Source organism: Loa loa, assembly GCF_000183805.2.
Source record: "Loa loa unplaced genomic scaffold supercont3.59, whole genome shotgun sequence".
In the NCBI taxonomy this organism is placed as follows: domain Eukaryota; kingdom Metazoa; phylum Nematoda; class Chromadorea; order Rhabditida; family Onchocercidae; genus Loa; species Loa loa.
Genome location: NW_018108239.1, coordinates 176,159 through 188,734, shown reverse-complemented (window position 1 = coordinate 188,734; position 12,576 = coordinate 176,159). Strand labels below are relative to the sequence as shown.

The 12,576-nt window shown below is 30.4% G+C and overlaps 2 protein-coding genes across 2 annotated transcripts in view; both read left to right on the top strand.

Annotated features, from left to right (window-relative positions):
* The window catches only part of LOAG_17297 (sodium-dependent acetylcholine transporter), a 6,300-nt gene extending 819 nt beyond the window's left edge, over positions 1-5,481 (top strand). The window contains exons 3-17 of the mRNA XM_020449958.1: positions 4-136; positions 319-485; positions 585-748; positions 1,009-1,152; positions 1,438-1,612; positions 1,837-1,969; positions 2,370-2,504; positions 2,677-2,780; positions 3,008-3,132; positions 3,284-3,399; positions 3,526-3,657; positions 3,809-3,908; positions 4,268-4,374; positions 4,539-4,829; positions 5,290-5,481. Coding sequence (XP_020306437.1) covers positions 4-136; positions 319-485; positions 585-748; positions 1,009-1,152; positions 1,438-1,612; positions 1,837-1,969; positions 2,370-2,504; positions 2,677-2,780; positions 3,008-3,132; positions 3,284-3,399; positions 3,526-3,657; positions 3,809-3,908; positions 4,268-4,374; positions 4,539-4,829; positions 5,290-5,427 — 2,164 coding nt within the window. The 3' untranslated portion in view covers positions 5,428-5,481. The remainder of the gene's footprint in view (positions 1-3; positions 137-318; positions 486-584; positions 749-1,008; positions 1,153-1,437; positions 1,613-1,836; positions 1,970-2,369; positions 2,505-2,676; positions 2,781-3,007; positions 3,133-3,283; positions 3,400-3,525; positions 3,658-3,808; positions 3,909-4,267; positions 4,375-4,538; positions 4,830-5,289) is intronic.
* Positions 5,482-9,774: 4,293 nt separating this feature from the next.
* Positions 9,775-12,456, top strand: LOAG_08463 (transmembrane protein). The gene is made up of 9 exons (XM_020447710.1): positions 9,775-9,862; positions 10,213-10,331; positions 10,448-10,567; positions 10,778-10,933; positions 11,138-11,227; positions 11,337-11,475; positions 11,576-11,657; positions 11,746-11,882; positions 12,091-12,456. Exons 1-9 carry the CDS (start codon positions 9,785-9,787, stop codon positions 12,247-12,249), a joined length of 1,080 nt encoding a protein of 359 aa, XP_020302089.1. The 5' UTR covers positions 9,775-9,784; the 3' UTR covers positions 12,250-12,456.
* The last annotated feature ends 120 nt before the right edge of the window (positions 12,457-12,576 follow it).

The following is a 12,576-nucleotide window of genomic DNA, read 5'->3' as shown; positions in this document are numbered from 1 at the left end:
GAGATGGTCTGGTACTAATAACCGTTTCTCTAATCGGCGGAATTCTCAGAATCGATCGATCATTGAAGGAGTAGAAACAACATATAGAAGATCCTATCGGGATACTAATTCAATCTATCCACCATTCTGTCGGAAGGTAAACCAAAGGATTATTTATACTTGCCTCCAAATCCATGTAATATTGTACGGTGGAATTAATTTCAAGAAATTAAAGTACCACTTTTCTTCTGACAACTAATAAAGCTCTAATCATTTTATTTCGTTAAAATTAGAATTTTGAAGTCTGAAAAAGAAAAAACATAACTGTCATAGTTTTAGTTAGAATTGAAGATACCAGATTACATCTCCGAAGGTGATATCGAATTTCCCTTTGAAGATATTGATGATATCGGTGATGAGAATAAAATTCGTGGTAATTGGTCCTCGAGAATGGATTACCTCCTCTCTGCTGTTGGTTTTATATTTAATTTGGGAAATTTATGGAGGTATATTTTTTTCTTTCTGTTTCATTCAATATTTATCATTGATGATTCGAAAAATTCTGGATTGCTCTGTATTTCTTTTTAAAGCTAACAATTTTTCAGGTTTCCTTATTATTGCCGGACAAGCGGTGGTGGATCATTCTGTTTCTGTTACATTATCCTAATGTTAATTGCGGGTTTGCCTGTTTTATTGATGGAACTAGCGTTGGGCCAGTTTCCAAGCATGGGATGCCTTTCTATATGGAAAGTTGTCCCATTATTTAAAGGTTGGTCCTTGTCACAAGTAGAGTTTTGAACTCAAGTTTTTGCTTTTTGATAATCGGTGATCGAGGTAATATTCCTGTTATTTCCAGTAACCCTTGTCCGAATGTCGTATAATCAGCTTCATGATTATTTTTCAACTGTGTGTTATCTTTATGATGTCAAGCTTGCAGTTCAAATTTTTTAATATCCTGTTTTCTTTGTCTTTCTTCATTTTACCCATATATATATATATAAAAAATAAATTCCACGAGCTGCTTTTCAGGTATTGGTATTGCGATGTTTATGGTATCGTGCATCGTATGTATATATTATAGTGCAGTCGCTGCATGGGCAATATCTTATTTCATTAATTCGTTCAAGTTTGCTTTACCATGGGCCACATGCAGTAATGATTGGAATTCGATAAGTAAGGCATTTTATGGTTTTATAATTAACTTAATAAATGATTTTCGCTATAATAGTGCGTGATACTCTCAAGCATTTTTATGTACCGCTAAATTTTAATATCAGTTTGATAGCGGCATTTCTATGCATCTCACTGCTTTGTTATCTCTTGTCAAAGTGATTTTTTGATATGCTACCATTATTTCCCGTACTTCAAGATGTAACTATCCAAGATCTCACACTTTTGCATCGTGTATTTCTCTAGTTTTGTTTTATTTTTGCTTTTTTTTTTTTTTTTAACTTTCAGAATGTTCAGTTTGGAATCGGGATAGTGTTGCTAGTTGCTTCTTGCAGAACGGCACGCTGCTTCGTAACGGTTCCTGTCTTATCGATAAAGAGCATTTGAGCGGTAATTCATCGATTCTTGAAATTGCATCATTTGATATCGATGAACATGTATTACCAAGTGCAGAGTACTTACAGTAAGATTTTTACCATATATACGTCATAGTTTGATTCGTATAAATTGCTCTGGTACCATTCAGAATGTGTCAAGGTTCTAGATTTTATCCAAGATTCCGGAGAAAAGAGGACAATATTTGAAAAAATTCAAAAAAAAACTAAAAACCAAGCAGTTCTTGCTCCGTCGCAGAAACAGTCACTTTTTCCTTTCTTTTCTAACTTAATTTCTGTTATATAATTACAGTAACGAAGTGTTGCTGATGTCAGATCGTTTCGATAAAATTAGTCCTATCAATTGGCATCTTGCGCTGTATTTATTAATAGCTTGGTTTATCGTTTTCTTATCTGCTTTCAAAGGAGTGAAATCGTCCGGAAAGGTGATATCTATATTACTCAATTTATCATAAAAACAAAAAGTGCGATTCTTACTGAGTTTTATCTGAGTTTATATCTGAGTTTTGAAAGCTTAAACTTAGAGATTTAAGTCGTATTTCTCAAATACACTGCTATGTACTTTTCAATAAATGTATGATAGCCGCTGGGACTAGAGATATAATGTTGAGTATGTCGTTAAGTCTTTTACTCTCCTAAATAAAAAAATTTCCAAAATACTGGAAAGTAATTTGCAGAATATTGAAATGTGATCTGCTACGACTCTTTTCACTTATTTTACATTCCAGCGTAGAATAAATTAGTGATGAGGATGTTTGAGAATCGAACTGTTCAAAGTATTTAATTACAGAAAAACAAAATATTCCGGAAAAAAAAATATTTTAGGCTGTTTATGTTATCGTTATAGCATCATATGTGGTACTTTTTGTGTTATTTGTTCGTTTTCTAACACTACCGGGTTCGATTGCGGGTCTCATTTATTTTTATACGCCAAAATGGAGATTCTTGGCTGATTTGACGGTGAATATTGTGGCTTTTATTATCCGCTTTGAATTTTTTTTTTAGGAAAATTTGCAAGAATTTAAAGAAACCTTACAATACGCACACACATCACTAGATTTTATGAAGTAGAGTCGAAATCCGATGTAATAATTTTTTTTTTCTTTTAATTCTAATCTACTTACCTAACCAGGTGTGGGGTACAGCAGCCGGGCAGGTGTTTTATTCCTTGTTATGTTGCACTGGTGGTTTGGTAACACTTGCGAGTTACAACAGATTTCACAATAATATTTTGAAGTGAGTATTTATATTTCTATGTAAGTAAGTTTTGGATTACACGTTAGATTCAGAGTATCTGTGCAAATTTACTCCCCTTTGAAGAAATAAGTTTGGTTGATAGTGATGAAAGTTTATGTTTTATGTGCATATATCTCATTGCTTGTTCATTCAGTTTGTTTCTATTTGCTCACTTGAGTGTTAGTTATATACATATATTTATCGTGTAAATAAATCATTCTTCGTAGGGATGCTTGGATTTTATGCATTGTCGATATTGTAACATCATTATTCTGTGGGGCATTGGCATCCTCAGCAGTTGGATTTTTATGTTATGAACTGGAACTTCCGCTTGAGAGATTCAGTTTCAAAGGTTGATTATTGTTTGTTTTCGAAAATTTATTCGATTTCTAAAATTTTCCAGCTCATTTCTCATCTTATTGATTTATTTGTTTCTTTTTGAAAATTTTATTTACCAGTAAATGCTTATTGCTTAGAAAATAATTGATTTTTGGAAATTATAGGTGGCGCCCAACTTATATTTGTTTATCTGCCAGAAGCAATTGCAAAGTTGCCAGTTGCACCAATTTATTCTATACTATATTTCGCAATGATTGTGGCAATAATTCTAACTACAATGGCAAGCTTTTTAATACTACTTTCAGCCAAGTGCCATAATAATTACGTAAACTTTTACTAATACTATAAGAATTACATGTGATTTAAGTAGTATTGTAAATACACTAACAATGCAAGCTAAATTTAGAATATAACAATGGAAACGATAGTGTCAGCGATTTGCGATGAATTTCCCGAACGTTTGCGACGTAATCATCGTCATGTTCTAGCCTTTACGTGTGTCACATTTTATGTACTTGGTATACCTCTCTGCGCTGCCGTAAGTTATCATTTTTTATTTCCTTTTTTTCTTGAGATTCAGAATAATTTTTTCCTTCGTTACAGAATGATTTCATTTCAAAGGTAAATAATGTTTTGCCTTGAGATATAACTTAGAGTTAGAATTGAATCTAAATGTAATCTTTATTTAGGCTGGTTTTTACTGGTTGTTGTTGTTGGATTACTTTACGACGACCTGGCCATTAGTCCTATTAGCATTTCTGGAATGTATGGCTATTTCGTGGGCGTACGGTACCTACTTTCTTTTGTTCATTTTAGCTTTAGTTTTACTTCTGTCCATGTTTCTTAACGGTTAAACGTAATAAATCGTTTCATTTTTTTCTTTTCGATTAACACTTCGGATATAAAATATTAAAACAAATTCAAACTGAATGCATCTATTCAAGAAGGAAAATAAACATCAGCGGAGGAGAAAAAGTGAAAAAAACCTACTGTTTACACTTACATTATTTCCATCCACTCGAAAATTACCATGTAAATTGGTTTGTAAGGATATATAAAACTAAATATTCCTCCATTTTTTCAAATACTCGATATTTCATATTAATTTTTTCCAATATTTATGTTTTTTTATTAGTACTTTTTTGCAGGAGTTGATAATTTTTTGGATAACGTTAAATGGATGGTTGGTTTTTATCCACCACCATATATTGTATGGAAAATTTTATGGAAATATATCTGCCCATTTGTATATCTTGTAAGTATTTTTTGGAAATTCCGCATACACGATGAAAAGACAACAGGGATGTTTTACAAATATTCAGAAATCTCAAAGATCTAGAAATCAGTGACTAGTTTTATCTTCAAATATTAAATATTCTGAAAGATTATAAGAGGAATTGCATTAATAATTTGTTGTAGGCATTGCTATCATTAGCTTGGTTTGCATACAAACCTATAGAATACGAAAAATACAAGTATCCGATATATGCGGAACGAATTGGTTGGGGTATTTCGCTTGCACCGCTGATCGCTGTACCAATAACAGCTATGGTGAAATTTTGTTCAACAAAGGGAACACTTATTCAGCGATGGTTGGATCTGTTTTGTCCAGAGAATGAATGGGGTCCAGCATTGGCCATTCATCGTGCTGAGTATTATCCGTTGCAAATTCCTGAGGCTAGACGACTGATTCTACCAGCACAAAAAGAGGTATATTCTTTTCTAACACCATGTTTATTTAAATCATTTAATTTGACGCAAAGAGAAGCATAAAAGGGCATTAAAAGATGAAAGGAATATGATATTTTGGACCAGATATTTTTCAATTAAACAACTTTTTCATCTGCTGGCTAGAACGCTTCAAGATTTATGTAATTTAAATTCAAAACATAAAGAGAGCGAGAGAGCAGTGGCAGGATAGCTTGGGTTTTGTATGTATGTATATATGTATTATTTATATATGTATGCGTGTATGTGTGCATATGTGTGCATGCGTGTATATATATGTGACGTATTTATGTATGTATGAATGTGTATGTGGATGCATGTTTATAATCCTAGTCTCTGCAAATAAATTTGTTTGTAACAGGTTCTTTCATATTTTTCCCCAAGTAAGAAACTTCATTTTGTTTTGTTTTCATTATATTTTCTTACTCCACTTTTTTTTCAGCCAACTAATGGTTACGACGGCTTTACACGTTCTAGCGTAATTACAGAAAAACAGAAAACACAAACAGAATCAACATCGAGACGCAATATTGGAAAAATGAGTTTTTTACCTGCATTCGAGCGTGAAACTGCTATTTGAGATAATTTAAACTGAGACTGTAATTTAAGTGAATTGAATTGACTATTTCAAGTATGAAATGTTATATTGTTGTCTTGATTTCTTGATTCTTTCTTTTTAAATCGATTTTTTTTAAGCGTTAAAATATCGATTTAAAAACATGTCCTTTCACACAAAGTTATAAGATAAGAAATTATGCAGTGATTCTAAATGCTATGCATAAAATAATACCATGAATTGATCCCTTATTTCACAAGGTATTTTTTTTCAAACATCATATTTCTATAGGTAGTCATGTTTAGCATAAATATCTGTGGATCATCTTATTACAGTTCATGTTCGAGAATGTATAATCAAATGTATTTACTCCATTTACGACATTCCTTTCTTTTCGGAACTATTAAAAGCACGTCTTTTATGCAAGCAAGTTCATATGTACAAGAACTGCATTGTTTATTGTAATTTTGAAAAATTGGAAACGCATAGCATATACAGACGTAAACATATTCCAAGTGCATTCTTAGCATTTCTTCTTAAAAAACTTTTAATTTTATTTTCAATAGAGTTTTTCTAATTTATTGCTGGCTTTCATGTAACATGCATTTGAAGTCTTACAAAATTTTAATTCTAACACAATCCTTTGGTTCTTTATGCAAGAATTGATTTGAAATGGTTGAAAAAATGGCCTTTCTTTAACTCGAAACATTTGATAACTGATTCGTGGAATGTGTACTTTAGCAACAAACAGTTTTTCTTTCTTTTCCTCAAATATTATTTTGCTCACTTGTTTACTACACGTTTCACATCTCATTCAGTTCGTTCTTTCCTTTTTCTTCCATTTATTGTTCTGAAGAAGCAAAATGTTTTATTTTGTTAGGAATTTGAATCATTTGACATGCCTTCGACCTGTCATTCTTTTTTGTCATTCTTTTTGTCATTCTTTTTATATGTCTTATCGTCAACTCCAATTGTTCTTTTTTTTCGATAGACAAAATTGTATTATTTTCATTTGAACCTCCTCAGTTATTATTGGATCTATTTCATTCCAGCTAAATTTCATTGGTTTTATTCAATTTCATCTTTGAAATTCCGCTGCTTTTTGTTCGTATGATTCAAAGAGTTAAGCATGTAAGCTGAAAAAGCTTTAATAACTTCTTTCAATAAAGCGACTTTAAGAACGAGAACATTTTCTCGGACTTCTTATTTCAGAATAACTTTTCAAAGTTCTCTACTTGCGTATTTTATCAAGTATGAGATAATATGAAATAAAAAATTGCTGATTGAGAAATATGCTAAAATTCTCTATAGATGGAATGCAGTGGATTTCTTTGAAGTAGCTGACTGTGTGTTTACCAGGATGTGAATACTTTGCAATAGATTTCAGGAACATGAAGTATGAAATGACTGGACTGGTGGGAAATGCTTTTTGCGAGATATCTCCTTGCGCAGTAGTTTGATATTCGGATTTCTGCCTTGGTGTTGCTTCATTGATAGTAAACAGTGTAATCATTCCAGCTTGCCATTATATATTATTTTGTACTCTCTTTGTTTACTCATGTTCCCTTAATCTTGAAATTATCAATGGATTTCTGCTCTCTTATGTATTATACTTTTTCATGTTTGTTCTTTTTCTGGTATTATTTTTTCCTTATTTATTATTTATTATTATTATTATTATTGTTATTATTATTATTATTATTATTATTATTATTATTATTATTATTATTATTATTATTATTATTATTATTATTAATATTAATTATTAATTATTAATTATTATTACTATTTTTATTATCAAATCAATTTTTTCTCGAATTATTTGACTTTTCCGAGAAGGAAAGGTGCATTTTTGTAGATTTCCTTTCTTTTTTTTTCTTCTGTCGAGAATTCTGGGCACGGAAAAAAAACCTGCTGCTTTTGGATTCATTGGAATGTGTTGCTATTGTTGTTCGTCAATTTCAAAAGATAGACGAATAATTTTGGAAATTTTGGCTTAGTCGTCATATTCATCGATAATGACTTCAAGACGATATTTTTTCTTTTTTCCTTTTTTTTTGCAAAATGTAAGGAGCGGTAATATCATTCAAACATACTACTTGTTTCCTATTTTCTTTTTTCTTTTTGAAATTTATTAAGGATAAACTTTTTACAAATGTCTTAATTTTCTTGTCAAACTGGTTCGTTTTTGTTCTTTGTTTTATTTATTTATTTATTTATTTATTTTTTTTGATTGAAATCCATAGGGGTAAGGTTCACCTTTTGCTACCAATGAATGAATTTCGAATTGGATTTATTCATTTTCTTCTTGGATTAACTGTTAAACTATTATTTTTTTTTTAATTTGTTTAATTCAATAATTCGAGCATATAATGTCATTAATTATTCATATGGAATCGATTATTAGGGATTCGTTTATAAAACATAATATGAGAATATGTCAGACATATTTCATCACATATTCCTATCGTCATTAAATTTCTCAATTTCATTATCTAATTTCTGAATTTCACCACCTAATTTTTAAATTTGATAATCAAGTCTTGTAATTTTTCCCTTATTATTCATAATAATGTTTGTATATAATACTGATACTTTATAAGGCAATATGTGAAGAGAAAGTGAAGCAATCAAACGAACACAGCGAAAAAAGAATGGTTGATTAATTTTAAGGATTGACGATAATCAATGAAATTTTCTACAATGAAAGAAATTTGTTTAATTCATATTAATTTATTGCAACAATTTATATTAATTTATCACTGTTATTGAGGTCATCATTATTATTGCTACAGTATTCCTAATGGTGTTATTGTTAACATTATTCGAATTTTACCATTCTTGCTATCATCTAAGGTAATTTATCCATTCCTAACTGCTCCATCTTCCTTATTGACCCTATATCTCTAATGGCATCATGTTTATTGGTACAATCTGGTGGTGTTATCTTCAATGGTTTTTTTTTTTGAATAGTATGATTTTAAATAGTATCAATTTTATTGTTATCGTTATCATTGCTATTGCTACTATTCCACATCTTATATTCTTCTAATACTACTCTTTCTCTTTTTTTTGTAATCCTTATTTGCTTCGTCATGTTTTCTCGTATTATTTTAATTGCCTTTCTAGTAGTACCATCAATCTATACCTATCTATTCATTTATTTCAGTTTGATACTAATACCAGTGACGCATCAAATGTTGAGAATTATTTTCATTTCTTCCATTTTCTGAAGTCTTTTTTTTTTTTAATTTATGATTTCCCTTTCATACATTATTTACATGAAGCTATTGTGCAGAAAGGATTGTAAATTCAATTTTCAAGTTATTTTTAAAAAGAAAATTCAAATATTACCAAATTTTGGTATACTTGTTGAATATGTTACGAATGATGCGTTTCACATACAAATAATCTTCGAGTTTTCTCCTCTCCACGTACGATTGGTATCTCTGTCACATAGAATTGATTCTACGTAAATCTTAGAAATAGTGTGACAGATTATTAGCTGTTAAATGCTTTGTCGAATTTTAACTGTTTGAATTTAAATAGGTTTAAATTTTAGCAAACATTTGTAATTCTCCAAGTTTTATATGTTACTGGGAGTAATTTCTTTTTGAGTTTATTTTTAAAATTATTTCGAGTTTTTCTTTTCTCATTGTTTGGTCTTTGTTTTGTTTGGTCCAAGTGTCACTTCAATTTAGAAGTTTTTCGTAGTAAGGGATCTTTTCAGTTGTTGATTAAATTGATTTAAAGAAATTAATAGAAATCGCGTATCTTCTGATGGTGTAATATCCTCATAGTTTTCAGTCTTTGGTTTTTTCCACTGTAATTAGTGCAGCCTATAACATTTTCTGACCTTTTATTCTTCTACTTTAAGCATGACGTATTTTTCATTTTTTCTATAGCTATCATAATGTTAATGTTTGCTGTGAATTTCTGAGTTACCATACTATTTTCTCATTTGTCGCTCAGTTCTAATATTTCTGTAATCATATTAATCATATGTTCAGTTAATAGAAAATTGACACGTTCGTTTTGGTATTACTGCAATGTTTCAAAACGTTGAATTTGCTCGAAATTTAGAGATATGTTACAACCATTATCTTACCTTCTCGCTTAAATCTTTCCTTTTCCATAATGTAATTATCAGTTAGATTTTAGTTCAAATTTTGCAGTTCACTAATAATTTTCTAAATTTCTATCACATTTATTTTCTTAATTTTCCATTGATATGGAAGATATTGAAGTATTTCTATGAAATATCAGTAAAAAATGATGGATTAAAACTTCGCTTAGATTATAAATTTGACAAATTGTCTACCATACGTACTTAATTCCTTAATTTAAAAAATAAAATCTTTAAATATAAAGATTTCTAGCCATGGTAGATGAGAAAAGCCCATTTGAACGTGCGTTCGACGAATGGCGTTCATTGAAAGATGAATTTGAAGAAATTGAGGTTTGAAAATTTTCTGCGCTTTTTTTTCTCTCATCATAGTACTGAAATGGTTGCTGGATTACTGAATGCGAAAGTGTTTTGAGCTACAGATCAAAAAAAAAAAAATCTGCAGATAATTGCAATCTGAAAAATCATTTGAAATGATGTAACTTAGTTGTATAATCTCTGAGGGATTATATTTTCTAATGTACATTTATATCTGTTGTGCTGTACTTACATATTATTTGATTGATGACTTTAGCTGGTAAGCAATTAACAAAGTAGATGAATTCAAAACTTAGCAGTTCAGCTAAATGTCGCAAATACTAATTTTTTTAATTGAAGTTTGAAAAATTGGGAGATTTTTTTAGGATCATCATCGTATATATTTGGGCAAATTACAAAAAGTATCCAAATTGCAAGAAGGATGCCAAAAAGCAGTGAAACATTGCCTGTATCGGATATCCAAGATCAGAGAATCTCTGAGAAGGTTGTTTTCATTGGTTCAATTAAATTGAAGTCTGGTTTGAAAATTCGGATTTATTTTTTTTAGGTTGTGTTTTTGGACGATTTATGATTAAACTATTTGCCGGAGATGATTTTCAGCTTAAAAGGTAAAGAGCAACCTGAAAACATTGGATATTTGAAAACGATGAAAGAAGGTGTCGCAGAATTAGAGAGGAGATCGCAAGATATGATGGGTGAATTACCTGTGCAAGATAATGGGTAAGATGTAATTACTAGATACTTCAGGGAAGTTTTGCATAATTGTAATGTAAAATGTATGAATGTAATGTTTCCTTATTCATTTATTCATTGTCGAGTTATACTCTTTCCAGTTTTAGTAAGCAAAATCAAAATTAAACGGGACGTAAAAATGCATTTCTTTACAATGACAATGATTGATTAAGAAATGACAATTTATTGAAATTTCAGTTTATATTTGTCGATTATCCTCGGTAGTAACTTAAATGTATCATTAATGAATAAAAATGATCGTTATCGATATAAACAGGAGTACGAGAAGTTCAAAGTTACCGTAAACTGTGCTCTACTATCTCTTCTCTTTCTTGCTTATATATTTACATCCAGGTTCATGTCTCTTTTTTTTGTTTCATTGTAGAAAAAGGAAAGTATCGTTAAACTATAGCTAAATTCCGTTACTTTGTTGCATTATCACTGCACGACTAACAAAATTTGCTGTAAAATTGTGATGATTTCCCCGGTCATAATTTATCCATTAAATCGGTGATTTCTCGGTATATCATCGCGAACTTTACATCTTTTCTATTTTAGAGTTCTTGATTTAGTGATAAATTTCGTTTTGGTATGGTTTTATTGCACCTTAACAATACGTGAAGCAATATTACGAATTAATGGATCAAGGTATCATGTTGTTGTACCTTGTCTACTTTTTTTTTTCAGAAAATTTGCAGCCATAAACGTCCAAATTATTAGGAATAAAGCTCTCTTAATAATTTTGCCATAATTTTAGGATTAAAGGTTGGTGGATAATACATCATTACGTTTCTTGTGTACTTTCTGGTATAACTGTAACATGGGGAGATGGCGAATGTTACCGAAGTATTCGGACACAATTTATCATGTTTTGTTTTTTTCTATCTTTTGTTCAGGTTCGTTCACGTTTAATTTATAGATTCTCGTCAAATTATTGCGTATAATTTTTGTCCTTCATGGATTACTTTCTACAAAATATAACGTTTTCATTTTTAGCTTTTGCAATGCCGCTATCAAACTGGATGTCTACGACGTTTGCATGCGCTAGGACAACGATACAGCATGGATATATCTGTCGGTAGGAAGAATTCCAAAAAAATTCTAATAGAAGTTACTATTCAAGTTACTGTTCAAATTATTTCTTATTTTTATACTACTAATTTCAGAGGGATTTAGCAGCTGGATGTTCAAAGGATTAACTTTCTTATTACCCTTCCTTATGCTAACTTATGTTTTCCAATTCTACAATTCCTACAAATTATATTACCTATCCAAAGCATCGATTTGTATCAATCAATGGCAGGTATTTCTTTTCTGATTATTTTTATCAACCGAAATTTGTATTACCAGTCATAAACTTTTGACCGTTGGCTTGTATTTGAAATTGAAATCAAATATAAGAGATATATTCAGAGCCGAAAATGTGGGAAAGATGGATTTGATATGCTTCATTTGTAATCCAAAATCCTTTTGGTAATCTTTTTCCGCAATAATTAAATGTCATATTACAGGTGCAAATTCTTGCATGCGGGTTCTTTCTGGTAGCTTGCTGCAATATGTCTACATTGCTCTCGGTCCTGGTAAATAAGTGGAAGCAAGGGGGACAGACGAGCACTATAGCAGCTCTTCGATCCAAATACAGTACAAGCTTACCTGATAAAGTGCAATGAAACTAGAAGTTTACTATATGTGAATTCTTTTTTAAGAAAACTTCGCTTTGCTCAAAATTTTTCATTGTTTATTTTTCGCTGGAGTCAAAAATTGCGAACTTCTGAGAGCATATGAAAAAATAATATGTGAAAAGCCTGAAAAATTAAGTGGTAAGTAGAACTTGTAAAATGTTGGTTCAAACTCATAAGTTGGAAAATCCAAATAAAGGACATAGTTGCCGTGCAAATAAGTTTAAAGCATGCTAAATAAGCAAAATTTTGTATACGCGATCTACATTAACTTTATGCAAATTTTGATTATATATACGTATATATATATATATATAT